The 19,251-nt window shown below is 44.4% G+C and overlaps 1 protein-coding gene across 1 annotated transcript in view; it reads left to right on the top strand.

The window, feature by feature from the left end:
* Positions 1-19,251, top strand: part of Entrep2 (endosomal transmembrane epsin interactor 2) — a 102,618-nt gene that overhangs the window by 59,807 nt on the left and 23,560 nt on the right. Inside the window, exon 3 of the mRNA XM_051148680.1 lies at positions 16,149-16,256. Within this exon, the coding sequence (XP_051004637.1) occupies positions 16,149-16,256 (108 nt within the window). The remainder of the gene's footprint in view (positions 1-16,148; positions 16,257-19,251) is intronic.

Genomic DNA, 19,251 nt, shown 5'->3' with positions numbered 1-19,251 from the left:
TTTCTGCATCTTTGCACACGGGCACAAATCCCACAGGAGCTGCATCTCCCTAACCTGTTTTCCCAAGGAGTGAGTCTCCTGATGTCATTACCCTGACAGGAACATTCTCAGAACAGGGATTTCTGGGGGGGTACAAATATTCAGGCCACAGCACTTACTAACACCACAAAGCACGTAAACGAGCTGAGTTAATTTCTTTCATTTGTATTCTTTCCCCAAACATCTATATTATTGACAACTAAGTCACCATTCATTAGTGGTCTTTTATAGGTACTGTTTTTACTTTGAACTAAATGTTTTCAAATGTAAATATTAATACAGCAAATTGTATCATAATTTCTGGTGACATACTTTCTTCCTAAAATTTAATAAATGCATTTTATTTATTTATTTATTTTATATGAAACACCGATTCCTTAGTGACTAAGGCAGAAGATTTGAAATACAGATTTTTCATGCTTGGGAAGGTGGTCTTGGTGCTTTAATAAATGCATTTTAAAGGAATTAATGGTTCAGAAATTAATGGCACGGGCGTTTTGTTGTTGTTGTTATTGTTGTTTTTGGTTTTTTTGCAGATGGTATCACACCTGCCTATTCTCATACCCTTTTTGTGACCTGTCCCTTGCTCTTCTACCTCAGGTCTTCTTCACATAGCTCTGTCCACAGGTCATAGGCAGTAGGTCACAGGTTGCCACTCAGAACTCACATCTCAGTCATTACTTCCAGTGACTGCTCTTGGGCCATAGTCACCACTCAGAAGGCTGAGGTCGTGACCTCAGGAGGACTGTCCTGCCTCCCATTGTGCAGGGATACGAACTCGATCCTGTCTCTGCCGCAGGCTCTCCACGGATGGCATGCTTCTGCACTGTGTCAGCTTGGCCTGGTGCCCAGCCTTATTCCAAGGGTCGTGAAGGTCCCTCCTCCCACCCTAACAGTACCTGCACCCCTAACCCCTTTCCTGGGCTTTGTGGTATAGGAGTGACGACCCTTCCCCCCTCATAGACATGAACAACAAACCTCTTGCTTTCCAGGACCTTCCCACTCAGGTGCCTGTATGCTTGGACATCATGAATGCCTCACCTTCAATCACCATCTGAAATCTCTGTAGAGCCAGACACACCCATCTCATGCCACAACACACACATAGACACATACATAGGCATGTATATATACACACACACACACATGCACACATACATACATGCAAACACAGAAGCATGCACACATGCACACACATGGGACATACTAAGGATCAACATGGTCCCACTCTAACAGCCTGGTCAGGTCCCCTCTGGCCCCAAGCCTAGCAAACCTCCCACTGACACCCCGGAGCAGCCATCTAGCTCCCAGCCTCACTTCTGGTGTCTGAACACAAACCTTGCTGTCTCCAGCCTGTCCCCAGCATTCCCAACAGGACTGCTCAGGATGGTGCCCCCCATAAATACCAAACACCCTAAGGGTGGTGGTCCCACCGATGCCATCTCCTGGGTATGAGGTCAGGAATAGATGAAACTGTTGCCCAGACGACAGGTTTGGGAAGCTCATTGGCTTGGTGTGAAGCACTCCACAGAAGGTGACTCTTCACGTGGCGGGTCCCCCCTCCCAGCCGTAGTATCCGCTGACATCTCCAGTGACCAATAGGCTGCCTTTCCATTTTTATCTAACCTTGTGTTGGTGAAAAGAAAAACCTAAAGCTAGTTACCACCATAGAGTCACAAGGCAGAGAGGCTCTAAATGTTTGCCATCTGGAATATAATTAATATTTTTTCTTTCATCGTTTTTATGCTACCTTGGCATTTATTTGAGAAAGACTGTGATTTTAAGAGTGACTCAGTCTAGGGCTAGAGAGTTATGACAGAGTGACACATTTGTCGAAGAGTAATTCTGCACAGTAAAAGTTGTTTCCTCAATATCTAATGATTACAAAATGAATCATCTATAATCGCTGAGCGTGGAGTAGCTCGGTGGGGAAGATTGCATTTGTTTTCTCCTATCTCTGCGATAAAGCACTAAACCCAGGGAACTTACAGAAGAAGTGATTTATCTGGTCTTATGGTCTCAGAGGGATAAGTGTGCACCACCATCATGAAGAAGTGGCAAGCAGCAAGCGAGCTGAGAACATCCGCTTTGAACCAAAAGAACCACGCAGAGAGAACAGAGCAGGACAAGGCCTTAAACTCTTAAAGCCTGTCCCCAGTGACACACTTCCTCCACCAAGGCCACGCCCCCATAAGCCTTCTCAAACAGTGCCACCAGTCAGGGACCAAGTGCTCAAATGCATGTGCCTATAGTGAACACTGCATTCAAACCAATAGGGATGAATTTTTTTTCTCATTATAAAAGCAGCCTGGCCACTGCAAAAACACTAGCAATTAGTTAGATTATAGGTAGTTGCATGCATGATAAATTAGACTGGATAAGTGGGAAATCCTATAGTATACTAATCCTCTTTTAGATGTTTTCCTATACAACAGCTATTTATATACATAAAATGTTTAACCCAAAGCCAGAGCCACTACATTACCACATAGCAGCATCCTACATATGTGGAAGAAAAACATCAAGGCCCCAGGAGATATATGAAATCACGGATGGTTCCAAGGAACATATGCCCACACTATGTTTTTCCCTGTACATATGTGTTTCCATAATAGTTTGATTTATAAAGTTAGCACAATGAGAGACTGGCAGGAACTAAAAGCAAAATACAGCATTTGTGTAAATATTGTATAATACGTTATTTTAAATGTGTGGTAGGTTTTCTTTTTCTTTTTTCTTTCTTTTTTTTTTTTCTTTTTTTTTTTTTTTTTTTTTGGTTTTTCGAGACAGGGTTTCTCTGTGTAGCCTTGGCTATCCTGGACACGCTTTGTAGACTAGGCTTGCCTTGAACTCACAGTGATCCACCTGCCTCTGCCTCCTGAGTGCCGGGATTAAAGGCATGCGCCACCACACCTGGCTTTTTAAAAAAAGATTTTATTTATTTATTTTATGTATGAATACTCTATCTGCATGTGGGCCTGCAGGCCAGAAGAGGGCATCAGATTCCAGCATAGATGGTTGTGAGCCACCATGTGGTGGCTGGGAATTGAACTCAGGACCTCTGGAGGAGCAGACAGTGCTCTTAACCACTGAGCCAACTCTCCAGCAGTAGATTTTTTTAAATGGAATTTTCTACTTAATGGTTTTGGGCCACAGGTAATTGAAATAAAAGAAAACAAAAGGAGAAGGCTCTGTTAACTGTGTTAACAACATTGTTGTTGTTTCAACTACTGTATCATGGATAGAGTCAGAGAGAAATAGATGGACTAGTTATTTGTTGCCTGCTCATCCCATCACCTGTACCTCGAGCCTCTCTGTGAGCTTCAGGGCTGACCCTGCGGACTGCATGCCCTAGGGTCTCTTCCATTAGGCATCTGGCTGGGTTTGCCCCATGTGAGACACTAGTAGGATAAAGGGTGAAAGAAGCAGGCGGCAGGCTTGTCTCCACCTGCCTGTTCTCCCAGGCAGCATTTGGATACAGACCCTGCTCTGTGGATGGACACCTCTCTCTTGGCTATTCTTTGGCTGGCCCTTGATAATGTGGCTCTCTCCTTTTTACGATCAGGCCTCTGATGACAACTGCCCCCTACTATGGCTAACTCTGGGATTTTCCTATTCTTTGCTGATTTCTTTTACTTGCTTACCTTCTTTCAATCAACATTTGAGCTTGTGTATTAGTGTGCTTCCCCATCATAAAACCCCTGTTAGAAAGTATTAAGATGAAGATTTTATTTGAGCTTATGGTTTTACAAAGTTCTGTTCATGGTTCCTTGGCTCTGTGAATCCAGACCCGCTGTGAAGAAGAACATCAGAGCCAAAAGGGGTGGGGGGCGAGGTGGGGGGCGCTTCCTCTCTGTGGTCGACAAGAAGCAGAGAAAGGGGAATACAGAAAAGCTGAGTTTCCAGGGATGCCACCCAGCAGCCTACTTTCTGTATCCAGGCCAAGTCTCCGAATCACTGAACTTGTAAGGCTCTCTAGATGATTCAAACCCATGGCACTCTGCAGCCCTCCCCATACTCCCTGCCCGAACATCTCATATGTAGCCGTTGTTATACCCTCATTAGTCAAATGCTACAATAAGTCTCGAGTTCCTCTAGCAAATTAAACCCAGCCAATAGGTAGTTGGAAGCTCGGTTTCTAGCCAGCAGATCAAACAGCCTGGGACTTGAGACTGACGTCTAAGATGGTGGGCGGAGGAAGTCACATGGGCTGAGCCTAGCCTATGACATCTGAGCTATCTCTGGATAATTTGGAACTGTACTAGACCAGAAAATCCCTCGCTGGTGCCTGATGCTAGAGACCTGCCTGCCTGTTGCTGGTGAGGAGGAACCCCGCAACATTTGGGGTTCCAGGAGCCTGTGTTGTTTTTCTTGAGCTGCTTGTAAAGATATGAGTTTCACATTGCACATAAATGTTCTTTGTGTTTGTTCTTACCTCTGTCCTTGCTTGTGAATTATCGTTGTTGGTGGGAGGGATTCTAACTCACTCTTCCCCTCTATGTTTATGTTTACACTGTGTGATCCTACCAGCATTTACTTAATGGAAGTGTGGACTCTGGACGTATTCTTATTTTACAAACAGTAATACACAAAGTATCTCATTTGTGTCTTCCCAGCACCTCAGGAAATTACAGTGCCCAGTAATTCAAGCATCTTCTACTTTACTGAACACTGCGAGATTGTTCTCCAAAGAGGTTGGATGGATTATTCATATCACCATTTGGCCCAGGGCCCCATGCCTCTATCTGTTCCCTACACCTTCTGCTATGGCCACCTGAAAGAAGAACCTAGCTTCATGCCAAGGATGGCTCATTCATCCCCTCCCCACAGAGAATGCCCAAGTCTTCATGGTCTAAGGCCATTGAGTGGCTTTGTTCATCTCTTTCACTACTTTTTCTTTTTTCTTTTTCTTCTTTCTTTTGGGTTTTCAAGACAGGATTTCTCTGGGTAGCCTTGGCTGTCCTGGACTCGCTTTGAGGAGCAGGCTGGCCTCGAACTCATAGTGATCCACCTGCCTCTGCCTCCTGAGTGCTCTGATTAAAGGCGTGTGCCCCTGAGACCTGCTCCCTTTCACTACTTTTGTATTGAGTTGTCACTTTGCTTTTAAATCTTAAATGTTTCTTTTGCCTTCTGCTTAATAATCATTTCTTCTTTGAGTGTACTGCAGACAGAAACTCCATCTGCTGCCTAGTTTTCTTTCTTTTTTTTAATGCTTTTTTCTCACTTGACATCTTCTTAACATCTTAATATAATCAATCATGTTCATCATTTTTCCTATAATTTATGTCTTTTGCCTTATTTAAGAAATTCATTTAATTCTCTTTGTTCATAGTAATTATGTTTTATGAACAAATCACATGGAAAACAATCACTCTAGGTAAAACAAACAAACAAACAAAACAAAGCAGGGTTTGGCTCTTTCAAGCCCCTTGTCCTGACTTTTTTGCTAATTGATGTCTATAGAATCTTGTTTTGCATGTGCTTCTGTTTAAAGACACCTTATTTATTATGTGTTATTGATTCATTGGCATTGACTTTATGGCCCACTCTGCTATCTGACCCATTTTCCTTAAGGCATGTCACAGTTTTCTTACACATGAGGACCCTACACAGTACTGCAACACAGCTCAAGGGACATGTATACAGTGAGTCAGTTACAGAAAAACACAAGGCATTCAACACTAAGCCAACCATGAAACCAGCATTGCATTGTTCAGCCTTACTGGGGATGGATGTATTAGGTATCTCAAAGACTTGGTCTCTCTTCGTATCTCTGAAGAGTTGCAAAGCACCCTGGGAGCAGGAGTGGGGCTGAGGGTATGGCCCAGTAGGTATGATACCGTACTATGTGAGTGTGAGACACCGGTTTGAGTTTGAAGCTCCATCGCTTAAGTAAAAAGCAAGGATGACTACAGATGCGTGTAGTCTCAGCATGGGGAAGAGCATAGCTAGGCAGGTTCTGACTGCTCACTGGCCAGTCATCTAAGCCACAGGACAAGCTTAGTGAGACACCCTATCTCAAGTCAGAGAGTGATAGAGGAAAACACTCAACATGCTGCTGTGGCCTCCACATGCATGCGTATACTCATGTGCGCATGCACCACACTCACACATACCACAGACGCACACAGTACAGGGTGCACATGCATCCAGAGAAGGAGAGGGAGGGCAGAGGGAGGGAGATGAAGAAGAAAGAGAGAGCGAGATTGAAGTTAAAAATAAATCTTAGCAAGTAGCCAAATTTGCATATACAAAAATCACAAATAATGGGGAGCACCTGTCCTCTTTCCCCTCAGCGCTGCAGATTGGCTTTATATATTTTATTCAAAAGTTTCATCTGCATATTGCAGATTAATGGTTTTTAAATGCTCCCCTGTGAATCATGTGCTACAGCTGATGGTTCTCCATATACAGACAATGGGCCTAGTGTCCTCTAATGTGATCCCAGCCTTTACTATTGATTTGCCATGTGTCACAGCTCCTGGCTCTTTTCATGAGCTCTTCTGCTCTTTGTCCTTTTCCTGTATCTTTTTTTTTTCTTTTCTTTTCTTTTCCTGTATCTTATCAATTCCATCCTACCTCACTCACTCTGTTTTTATAACTAGCTCATTTCCACAAATTCCTCGGTTGTGCTCTGTGTGTTGGGCACTTAGTTTCACTGCTCCGGAATTTTCCATCTGTGTACCAACCACAGCATGTTCAACCTGCCCTGTGGAAGGAGACTTGCTGTTGGCAGCAGAGCTGGCCAGAGCAAGCAATTGTGTGCTCTTCTTGCAGGCCACAGGTGAGTGCATCCCAAGAAGACTGGTGGAAACACACAACCTTAACAGATAATAGCAAATTATTTTTCATAATGAATATATAGTTTTTCACTCCCACCTGAAATGTCTTGCCATCCTGGTTGACTCACCTCTAGCACCTGGCATGGCTATTTATAGAATTTGTCTGTCCAGTGGGGTATCTTGTAGGTTTGATATACATTTCTCAGCTATTACTGAATCCAGTTCTACTTTCCATTATTTGTGTGTGTGTGTGTGTGTGTGTGTGTGTGTGTGTGTGTGTGTGTTTATCTATATATCTGTCTTGCATGTCTGTGTGTCTATGTGTTTGGTGGCAGTGAAGAGCCCTAGCTATGTGACTCCATTTTGTCAGCAGGCACCATCTTGAGCCTGTCCCCTAAGTTCACCTCTGTTGCTGGAAAAACCACAAACTGTTTGAGGAAAGGAACCATCCTAGGCTAGAACCAATCAAGTACCTAATGTCCCCAGATGTTACAGATTGATTGCTTAAGCACTTCCTGGTCAGGCTCGAACAATCCCCTAGTGCCAACCTAACCTTGCTTAATGCCCACCAATGCTATAACTGCCAAACTGGTATATAGCCACAATAACCTTGCTATAACCACAATAAAAACCTTGCCTAATGACAGTCAGGGCTCTTATTACTGATGCGCTGCTTCAGTGAGGCTCGAGGGCCCTCAAGCTTGAGCTTGAATAAAGACTCCTTGCTTTTGCACACGGCTTCGGACTCCTGGTGGTCTTTGGGGATCTAGCGATCTGGGCATAAGATTAGGGCCTCACTATGGCTCATGTGAAGGCTGTGGCTGGTGGCTGGTACATGCATGAGGTCTAAGGGCAACTTGTAGGAATCAGTTCTCTCCTACCACATAGATCTAAAGGATCAAACGCGGGTCAGGCAGCAAGTGCCTTTATCCCCTGAGCAATCTTGCCATCCTTGGTGATCTTTTCAGATGTTTATCCACCATCCCCATTTCTTCTTCTTCTTCTTCTTCTTCTTCTTCTTCTTCTTCTTCTTCTTCTTCTTCTCATCAATTTCTGCTGATGAGTTTTTATTGGTTATTTGCATTTTTAACTTGTGTGAGGTTTGTTTTTATTTGCTATTTTCTAAGCATAATGATATGCTTATATATTTATTTTTCTTTCACATTCACCCTCTTAATCTATTTGGCATTGCTTTTCATGCGTGTCATATCAACAGCTATTTCTTTTGGAATTGTTGGCCTAAATTATTCTTTCCATAAATATCTATCTTTTTTTGCCTTGTTAGTCACACATCAAGATCTAATATTTCTTTGTATCTTTTCTGCTAAATATGTCTTTATTTTCCCCTCTCTGCCACATTGTTATTCCTTGGTATCTGCAGGGGATGTTTGAGGATGCCCAAGGACCTTACAGAAAATGTAGAGTGTTAGCATATATCCTGTGTTCTCGTGTAGACTTAAAATAACTCAATACCTAGCAGCATAAATACTACACTAATGATTGTGTTACTGTATTGTTTAAATATTAATGACAAGAAGAAAAGTCTATACATAGGGTGGGTGAGATGGCTCTGTGGATAAAGGTGCTTGCAAGTCTGACAGTCTGGGTTCATCTCTAGAGCTCACAGTAGGAGAAAATTGACTCCCCAAAGTTGCCCATGGACCTCCACACATGCATCGTGGCATGGGTTTAGTTGCACTTCCACACACACACCCTCCCGCAATAATTAGAAAGAAATACATGTTCCAAGCCTGTATATGTTCACTATAGGCTCATTTCCCCCTGTGTATTTGCCATCCACAGGTGACTGACTCTATATATATCAGCTGTGACTGTGCCCCACTGTCATGATTGTCACTACTATAGTCTCCTTCTTTCTAAGTGCTTGTACATCTTCCTGTTGTTTTCCATCTTTACTCATGAGTATGTTCCTGCTTTCATTGCTAATGTGAATGGCATCCTTTGAAGAATACATACTGGCTCTGGGCAGTATAGAGAATGCAGCCTGCTATTGGCCTTGTCTAGAACAAAACTGCTCATGAAGCATACTTAATTCAAATACTTGAATACATTACCGGATGTGTACAGGTAATTATATTCTAATTTAAATACTTCTTTTTTTTTTTTTAATTATCTCATCAGCCTCCTGCCCAGAGTTGAATAGTGAGTGCTGAGAATATTGCCCCGTGTCCTTCTACATATTTGCTGTAGGGTTTCTTGAGTTATAGAAATCTTTATTGGTTTCTAGTGTGTTAAAAGCTCTTAGCATTGAGTATTTACTACTTATATACTTAGTATTGAAAAAACTCATTGTGTATGTTCAGGTGATTATATCATGTTTTTCATTTAATATGATGAGTAGAATTAAGAGATTAATTTATATTTAAACAGGAATAAGCTAAGCATGATGCCATTGTGGAGTTTTTATATGTAGTAGATTTTTAGCTTGTCAACATCTTGTGTAGGATATTTGTACCTCTTAAGGAAGAATATTCTTTTGTTTTTCTTCTTACATCTAGATCTGTTTTTTTAATCTTTTTTTTTTTAATCCAACTGTCCTAATAGAGGCTACATAATGTGCCACTTTCCCCCTCTCTTTTAAACCAGTTCCTTGGGAATTCCGTACAGTGTATTTTGATCATATTCACACCCTCCCTTTATTCCTCCAAGATCCACCACCTTCCCTGCCAACCCAGTGTTAACATTTCAAGCTCATCAGGTACTGCCATGGCTACCCATATCCTCTTGCGTGTTTAGCCTTCTACTGGAGTGTCGCTGACTCACCAGGGGCCAAACTTTTAGAGAAAACTGACTCTCCCTCTCCTCCTTAGCCAGAGTGCCACTGCCCACACAGCATCCCTGTGAGGAGCAGCTCAGAGGCAGGCAAGTTGCCTTCCATTCAACAGTCCTTTGTAGGATGCTTGCGTCTTGAAAGTACGTACAGCTCACTCAGACCCTCCCTGGCTGGCATCACTCACGTTTTTTTGGGGGAAAGAGGGGCAGCCTAATTTTAGCTCCTTTCCTAGGATCTGATTTTGAGCTATCCAGAAAGACTTCAGTATCTAACCACTGCCTTCTACAAAAGCAAATTAAGTAGCTCAGGATCTGCTTCACGATTGTCAAATTCTTTGGGGAAAAAATGTGGAAAATGGAAGTCGTGTCATACATATGCACACACGCATTGATTATACTACCCAAACCAAGAGGGTTGGTTTGTATGTCTTGCTTTACTGAGACATTTTCTGAATTACTTCATGTCAAAATTAAATTGAATTTTTCTCTGCGTGTGGTTGGAAATGTGGGAATTAAATACTGGCTCCTTCTAGTCTGAGGTTAAAATTTGAAGGAGCATGATGAGATAGCTTATACATTTTCAAATGAATATTTGGCCCCTCCTAGTTTAAATAAGTCACTCTCCCATCTACGGTGGTAGAAGACGTGGCCTCTGGACTTGCTGGTCTTCAGGATGGAATTCAAGTGGGAATGTTTTGTATTCCTACCGTAGGTAGGCCCCGAGACTTTACCTCCTTTCAAGCTAACAAACCAGCCTGTTCTAGTTGCTGTTCTTTTTCTGACAGAAGACAGGAGAGTTCTGGTTCAGAGACAGGGAGTCTACTTGTTTGCAGAAGAAGCACCAGGCAGAGTGGTCAATCTGTGTCTGCCCTGGGTCAGAGCCCCCAGATCATCATCATAGATGCCTGCACACCCAGTGATTTGGGTGACAGAGGAGGAACGTGGAGCATGGGGAATTGGTGCCTACGTAGGAACCCTACACATTGTCTGGGGGGCACATGTCACCTCCCTCCTCTCTCTTCAGAATTGCTTATTGCAAGCTCAGCCTAGGAAAGCGAACTGTGCAGAGCAGCCGAGGTCTAAGTCAGCAGGAACTGGAAGGTGTGCCCGCACCCACGGCAGACTGCCTGCCCTGACACAGATTAGTGAGTGTCAGGAAGAGTCCATGACCAGTCAGACAGGCCAAGGCGATAACCAATCTGAGGAGTACATATCTAAGAAGATAAACCAGGTAAAGGCCAGCCCCACCCCACATCCAATTACGTCAGATAGTTATTGGCCCCACCTCTCCGTTTCATGTCTGAGGCCTTACAGCTTGACACCTTGGCTGATAATGGCCGACGGAACCCCTTCCATTATTCAAAGAAAGGAAGCACCTCAGAAGGGAAAACCTTAGCCACTAAAGTAGTAGAAAGGAATACAGGAGCTTGTCGTGGGCACAGGGACATTCCCAGAAAGACAAAGACAATAGAGGCCTGGCTTTGAGTTTCCTAATGTGTAGGCATCTGCGAGTTCTAGCTGGCACCTGCCCCCAGTAATGATGCTGCTAGTAGAATCCAGATTTGCTTAGAGTGGAGAGAATATTCTGAGAATTTATCACGTGTAGATTTGTCCAAGAAGCTCGTTCCCTCTTGTTTTGGTTGCCTGCGTGATGTGCTCTGTGGGAGAGTTCCTTGAGTGTCAGTAGCTTTGGAGGTAAGTGCGCACAATGTCCAGAGGTCAGACTCAGTATCAGCAGTGACATCCGCGCTCTTTCCGTACTTGTCATCTCAGCTGGCCATGGAAAGGGACTTTACAGACAGTGCCTTTGAGCGCCGTGGAGATGCCCTGAGAAAGCTGCTGTGGCGGTAAAGGCGTTACTCGAAGCAGAAGGGAACTGTAAAAGAAACACTTAAACCTAATTCCACTGGCGTGCGGTTAGAAAAAGGCAAACACTGAAGCAACTGGGATCCGGTGGGAACTAAGTCATTTTGGCATGTGTTTTAAATAAACACGCTTCAAAAGCCATACAGCAGGACTTGCCTCGGGATGCGTATTCCTAGGAAAGGTTATGAAGCTGGTGGGAGTGTATGCAAAATTAGTGCTATTTTGAGGACTTTCATTTCAGTGACAGTGGAACATGTGGTCATTAAAGTTGACATTCCCAGTGTTTTTATTCTATTTCTAGCTGTGCTTCATTGATAGGGATCATTGTTTTAGTTATAATTACCCTCAGAGGCATGTAAACTATGTAACGAAGAGTCCGGTACACTCTTCCAGAGTACTGATCTCACTGCAGAGACCCATCTTCTTCTGGGCATTGCCTGGGGAATCTGGACCCCTGCAGTGTGATGGATCTACAGAGGAGAATGAATGAAAATAGGCCACATGGGGACCATCCTCAAAGTCAAGGTCGTGGGACAGTTCCTACTCTACTCCTCCAGCTCTGGTCACCAGTGTGGACTGCACACCTCCTTTTCCAACCATTCTTCAGCTTGTCTGGGGAACAGCACCCTGGAACTGAAGCCTCTCCATGTCCCAGACTGTGATTCTTTCAAATGGTCATTTCCCACACACACACCTGGCCCTGGGGGCTGGTGTCTTATGTTTACACTCGCCAGGATCGGCTGCTACCATCTCTTCCTCCACATTCCTTCCTCCCCCTACACATGGCTGTGCTGTATTGGCTTGGGCTCTGAAGTCTGTCTCAGACACTGTCTCCGTACCTCTTCTGTGGACCCTGACTCACACCCCTCTCCAAACTTCAGTGTTTCCAGATTTGCAATCAACAGTCATTTGCTGAGCCCTGTTGAGGCTCAGGTTCTGTGCTGTGCCCTTCGAACGACTTTCCCGTTCATTTGTAAATGTAGATCTTCCTCCCACTTTTTCCAGCATCACCCATTATTCCTTGGTTGCCCATTACCCACAAAACACAGTCCAACCTCCTTATCCTCTCTCTAGCACTCCATACGTGTTGTGTTCCATGACCAAACTCTCATGCTGCTGTCTTCAGTGGCTGCAGGAGCTGAGAGAGCATATGACGTGGCCATGGCAACTTCTCACAGCCTGGTCAGCTCTGCCACAATCTGAAATTAAAAGCAACAACAACAACAACAAAAAACACCTAGAACCTCTTCCCAAGATAGTGTAACCAGGGACTCAGTTTACCCCCTGCCTGAAGCAAATGGACAAAATGTATGAGATTGCAATAAAGGACTGCGGTCTCTGGGAGAAGGTCAGCAAGCAAAGGAAGTCCCACAGTCCCCTCTCCCGCTAACTTCCTGGAGAAACTCCCCAGGGCTCAGTGCTAAGGAAAGGAATCTAGGGTTCCCCCCCTGAGATTTCCTGGATGGGGAGACACAACTGAAAGCATGAGAGGGCCAAGCCGTGGGGGTAGAGTTCTCAGGATAGAGTGCCACAGAGGGGAGAGCTGCACACAGATGGAACCGTGGGGGGGGGGGTCTGTGGAGGGTGCCCACTGGGTATTCTGTGGAACACTGATAGCATATGGTGGGGAAGAAACTACTGGGAGCCCGGGAAAGAATGCCTGGAAGGGTTACAGACATAGAGCCTGGGCTGGGGTGGGGGAGGGGCTGGGCTGAGTCTGATCCTCACATTGTTTGAAGGTGTCAGGATGGATGGCCTGACCCCCAGAGTGAGCGCTGCTTAGATCTTAAAATTCAGACGCCTCTCTCTGACTGCACCTCTGCACTGGGCTGTACAACCGTGAGATCCACGAAACACTGTGAGCTAAGTTTATCCTGTGATACTGTTATGATCACTTTTCTTTTGTATCTCACAAGTGGGCTCTGAGGTTCTGAGGAAGGGGATGAGACCATGACTTCTGCAATGACAGCTTGCAAAAAAGTGGAAAACTTCCTAGAGGGTGTTAACAGAATAGAAGGCCCTGGCTCACGACTACAGACAGGAACAGGCTGGTGGCCATGACTACTGGAAATGCTGCTGGCCTAGTTACTCAAGAGGGCATCGCTATTTCCTCTCAGGGAAGCTTACCCTTTGATAGATGATCATAGCCAACCTCAGTATCGATGCCATTGATCATAGCTAACCTCAGTATCGATGCCATTTCATGAAAAGGTAGTCCTTACTGGTAGCTTTTTGAATGTGTATAGTATTTTGCCTACTCAAAACAGCTGGAGTTGAGTGATGTGTTATCGGTCGGTTTTGTGAATCTTTGGTCAGTTTTGTGGATCTTTGGTCAGTTTTGTGAATCCTGTTTATGGCATGGATTTGAGAATGAGCTTCCTAAAGAAGAACGAATTCCCTTTCAACTGTTAAATACCATGAAGTAGACCCTTTAAGACAAAGAGCAGTGCTGTTACGTAGATCCTCTAAGACAAAGAACAAGGCAAAGGTGTCTGCTTTTGTCATCTCGTTAGACTTATTGCTGCTGCCAGCAGTCAGAATCCCAGCCCGTGCTACAAGGCAAGGAAAATAAGCAGCAGATAAATTGCAGAGAAACAACATTTGCAAATGGCTTTATTCTCTGCATGAAAATGCCAAAACACCTTTAAGATTCTCTAGAGCTGATGAATTCAAGAAAACAAGACACCACATAAACACACACACACACACACACACACACACGCACATGCACACGCACACACACACACAATCACATTTCTATGTACTCACAATGAGCATATGGAAATTAAAATTAAAATGGCAAAAATGAACTGTGGCCTAAACCTTATCCAATAATTAACTCAAAATGAGTCATGGGCAGGAACATAAACAACATAGTTAGGAAAGAAACATGGGAAAATGTATAAGTATTTAGAACTTGGCAGACTTGGCACCAAAAGCATGACCCACAAAGCATGGGGGGAGGAGATTGCATATTAGAACGCAAAAACATGTGCTGTGTGAAAAGTCCAGATGCAGTGGACTGAATATTTTCCTCCCCCAAATTCCTCTGCTGAAATCCTGACCCCACTGTAATGTTATAAGGACATCAGGCCTTTAGTGATGAGGTCATAAAGGTGGAGCTCACCAAGTCCCTGTTAGGGAACCCAAAGAGCTTGCTGCACTGCCCCCATGAGATGAAGCTCAGCAAGAAATTGGCCACCAGACCCAATGCCTTGATTTATACTCTCTGCCTCCAAAGGTGGGAAGCAAATGTCTTGTTGCTGCAGTCATCCATCTGGTGGCATTTTCGTTATTAAACCCAAAACTCAGGCACCATGAGAAGTTCTTGGAAAGATACACTGCAATTTTGAAAAAAAAAAAAATTGCAAGTCACATGTCTGAGAAAGAACCAGTATAAAGAACTTTTAAAAGCCAGGAATGGAAAGGCAAACAAGCCAATGGGAAAATGAGCAAAACCTGAAAGACATTTTACTAAAGAGGAGCCAGATGGCAAATGGCAAGCAAGGAGAAATTGTTCAACGTCTTTTACGCAGCAGGGAAATTGAGAATAGAGCTGGAGTGGTAAATCCACGCATACCTATCAGAGCAGTTAAAACAGAAGTCGCACAGAATGTTTGCCATGATGCAGGGTCGCTTGTGCATCATGGGGGTGAATATAAGATGATCCAGCCATCCTAGAAAGCAGTTTGACTGTTCCTTACAAAACTAACTATGCAATAACTATACCCAGCAATTGTCTTCTTGGACAATTACTACAGAGAAATAAAATTTTACCTTCACATAAATACTTAAATGTTTTATTTCTATGAGACCCAAATTGCAAATCACTAGGCACCCCTTAACTGGTGGTGATTAAACCAATTGTGGTACATCTATATAGTGGAATACTACTCACCAGTACAAAGGAATGGATTGTTGATGTATACAACAGTCTTGGTGGGTCTTAAAACAATTGTGATGAATGGGGAAAAACCCACTAATTGCAAAAAAAGCCTCATGCTTTCTGATTCTGTTCATATAACATTCTTGAAACAAATATTGAGGAACAAGCTAGTGGTTGACAGAAGGTATTTGGATTGGGAAGTGGGGGAGCAGGGGTTTGTTTATAAGAGGAAACATGGGAGACCTGAGGTGAGAGGGTATACTATACTTTCAGTAGCTTGACTGTGACACTGTGGTAAGCTGTGGTTTTGCATGAAACTACCAATGGGTACACACAGTAACTCTGCATTATTTCTGACAATTGCATGTAAATGTACATTACCTATATATTTAAAAAATGTCATTTAAAACTAACATTTTATTAAACACTCATGAGAGTGTCAAGCAACACCTTGTGATTGATAAAAAAAAATTGCCCATCTTCTTATATGAACGTCCCAATATTTTCTTAGCTATTTTACTGACTTCCTAACAATTATTAAAACTATGAAGGATATATTTTAGTATCAAAAATAGCCCGAGCAGCACAGTAAAAAATTAAACAAATGTGTGCATTTTAAAGGCTAATTTTGAGTATGAGTAAAAGACAGCCACACACAAAACCAACCTTCTGTGAAGCAGGTGGCAGCTGTCCACACTGCACAGGCTTACGTAAGTGTGCCCTGGACTCTGTGTCCATGTGATCCTGAAGAACTGACCTTTCTCCGCCTCCTTTTCTTGCAGGACCTCCTCTTCAGCGTGTGTGCCCTCAATGTCCTCTCCACCATCGTGTGTGCGTTGGCCACAGCCATGTGCTGTATGCAGATGGTTTCTGCTGATGTCCTACAGATGGTAAGGGGCTCCATTCCTGCCCAGGCCCCCTCAGAGGGGCCAGCCCAGCCCTCCCTCCTCTGTAGCTTGAGTCCAGTGTAGAAGTGTGGAAATGGCTGCCTCAGGTAGAGAACCAGTTCAAACTGCCCAGAGACCTTTGGAGTCACCTTGTGCTGCATTATGAAGGAGGGGACTCGTCATCATATTTGCTGCTGTTGCCTTACTTGAGACATTAGCAGAGTTCCATGTTGTGATATGGTCCTGCCACCCCCACCCCCAGAGTGCCCCAGACTGTGTCCCTGAGTGAGCGGAAGTTCTGCTCTTTTGGACACCGTGCAGACTCAGAACCTCCAGGGTAAGGCCTATGCTTATTCCTTAGCATAGTTTGAGGTTTTTAGACGATCTCTCAAATTGAAAAACTGCTGTGCTTCGCTTTTGAAATTTGCTAATTAACCCTAAAATCATGGTCCAGTGGCCCCCAGCTGGTGTCATGGCCAGGGTCTTTAAAGAAAAGGCCTTCTGCTCCCGTGGGAGTGGTGAGACCAAAACGGGGGTGGAGGTCACACGCTTATTAATAAACATCTCTGAACACACACTTCATGAATCATGATGGCTCTTTGTTGTCTCCGCATGAGTGGGCCACAGCCCAGGGCTCAGTACAGCATTGTGAAACCCATAACACAAAGAAGTTGACACTGGTTTTGGGTTAGGAACCCCTCTTATGCCTATTCTCCCTTCGCCCCTCCCATCTGCCATCTCCTTGGCTGCCCTAGTTGTTCCCCCCCCCCTTTACTATAACAGAATAGCCAAGACCAAGTAATTTATAAAGAAAGCAGGTTTACTTAGCACCCAGTTCGAGAGGGTAGGGAGCCCAAGACTGCACAACTGCGTGCATGCGGTTGGCTTCCAATATAAAAAACCTCATGGCAGATGGCAGACGGGAAGAGGCTCCGTGTCAGAGACAGAACATAAAAACTAGCCCTGCGTTATTTTTCAACAGCCCTGCTCTCAAGTGGTAGCTCACACTGCTTACTGGAGTGAGTCTTCACCCCCTCCACATAGTAATTATATATTCAGGAGGGGTTGGCTTCTGTTACCCAAGCACTTCCCACTGGGCCCACCTCCCAACACCACCATTTCAGGCTGGGACAAACCACCACGTTCAAGCCAATGCTCTCTCTATATCTCTGTGTCTCTCAGCCTGACCCAGAAGGCCACTGTGCCCTCCACCCAATGTTTTATGCATTTCATGACAGACAAGTTATTCCTACAGTGGACTTTTCTTCCAAACCTTCCTCCTCACCCACCCCTTAGCAGCGCGTCAAGACACGAGGCCAGAGAGCACCATTACCAATATGTTAAAACTCCGCCGGTCCTAATTGTAGGAGGTGTGCAGCCTGGTGCCGGCAGCATACATCCACGCAGCTGTCATAGCGAGCTGACCTTTCTGAGAGGTCGCAGCGTTCTGAAAGGTGTCTAATTAAGCAGCTATTCAGCAGGATGAACTTCTGGCCTCATTCATCGAGGCCTCGTGTTGGCAATTTTCTCCAGCACGCTGTATAATAGGAAAGGTTAAATACCAGAAGGTTCTACCCATCTCTGTAGATTTTGCTATTGATCTGTAAATATCACACCAATTCAACCAAACTAACAGAACCAGAGGCTGCAGAAGACAGTGATATGCGTCCCCTGCTTCTAAACACTAAAATGAAAACTGCCAGCTAAGTAAGAATACGCTATATCCTAGCTGGGTAAGCATTTAGAATTAAACCAAAGTATGCATTGTCCCTACTGGTGGCCATGTACAACAAAATAGGCCTGGGGGCCTGTGCCCAGCATGTCTGCATCTGAGCGCCATTGCCTCTCATATGTGGCGACTCTGAGCACCTCACCAAACCTACTCATCCATTGGTTTCCTCACACATGAAATGGGTTGCACAGGACAAGCTGCTGCCCTCTGTTGATTCTTCTCTGGTATTTTTGTTTGCAGTGCTGGGGATGGAGCCTTGCACAGGCTAGGAAACATCTCTACCACTTTGCTATGCCCTCAGCTTTATCTTCATTTTATTTTTCCTTTTACTTTTATTGAATGTCTATGATTTTACACGTCCTGAACCAAAATCCCTCCCCTCCCCCCAGTAAAATAAAACAGACAAACAAAAAAAAAATCTTGTCACAGAAGCTGTAGTGTATCACGCAGTATAGCCTTTTGTCCACATATGTTGACTTTCAAATGTTCATTGCTATGAGTCATGGGTCTGGTTACTGGATCCTCACTGGGACTGCTGTCGGATATCCCATTGTTGCTATGTGTCAAGAAATCTTTAATCTTTGAATCTGCAGGTCCGGCCCCTTCATGTGTTCCAGTAGGTCATACATAGGGTAGGTGTTGGGGTGAGGTCCACTCAGAGCCCTGGATCAGGGCCCACTCCCTTGTCCTCAGGGCAGCGCCTGGTCGCTTGCTCCCATGTCCTCAGGGCAGGGCCGGCTCACCCGCTCCCGTGTCTGTCACATCTGTGACTTCAAGTAAAATACTGATTTGCCATACTTTGTTAACTGTGGAACACTGTAAACAAGCTAACTATGACAGTAGTTGCAAAGGTTGTGACTTATTCTTCCGTAATAACAAAATGCCCTAGGGTAGACTCCTAGAAAGACCTCCCAGAAGTACCATACTGAGGATAAAGGCTCCAACACAGGGGCAGTGGAGGACTAAGCACACCCAAGGCACAGCAATCTGCCACCAGATACCTCCTTAGAAATAGGCTTAGAAATAGGAATAGTTGAGCTGCCTGCTGGCGAGGCCTTGTGTGGCCATGTATTTTGGGACAGGCAAGGCTCTGGTCTCCTAGTCAACCTGAGTTATGTGCGCCCTAGCATCACGGGACAGCAGAGGGAAGAGCTGGTTATAGCCATGGTGCCTGCGAGACCAGCTTATAAACCTGTGGTCATGTCACCACCTACTGGCCTTTGTTCTTTTACACTAAAGGCCATTAGATATTTGAGCCTTTCTATC

Source organism: Acomys russatus, chromosome 7 (assembly GCF_903995435.1).
Source record: "Acomys russatus chromosome 7, mAcoRus1.1, whole genome shotgun sequence".
Lineage (NCBI taxonomy): Eukaryota > Metazoa > Chordata > Mammalia > Rodentia > Muridae > Acomys > Acomys russatus.
Note: the sequence above shows the minus strand (reverse complement) of the source record. Positions and strands in the feature narration are given on the sequence as shown.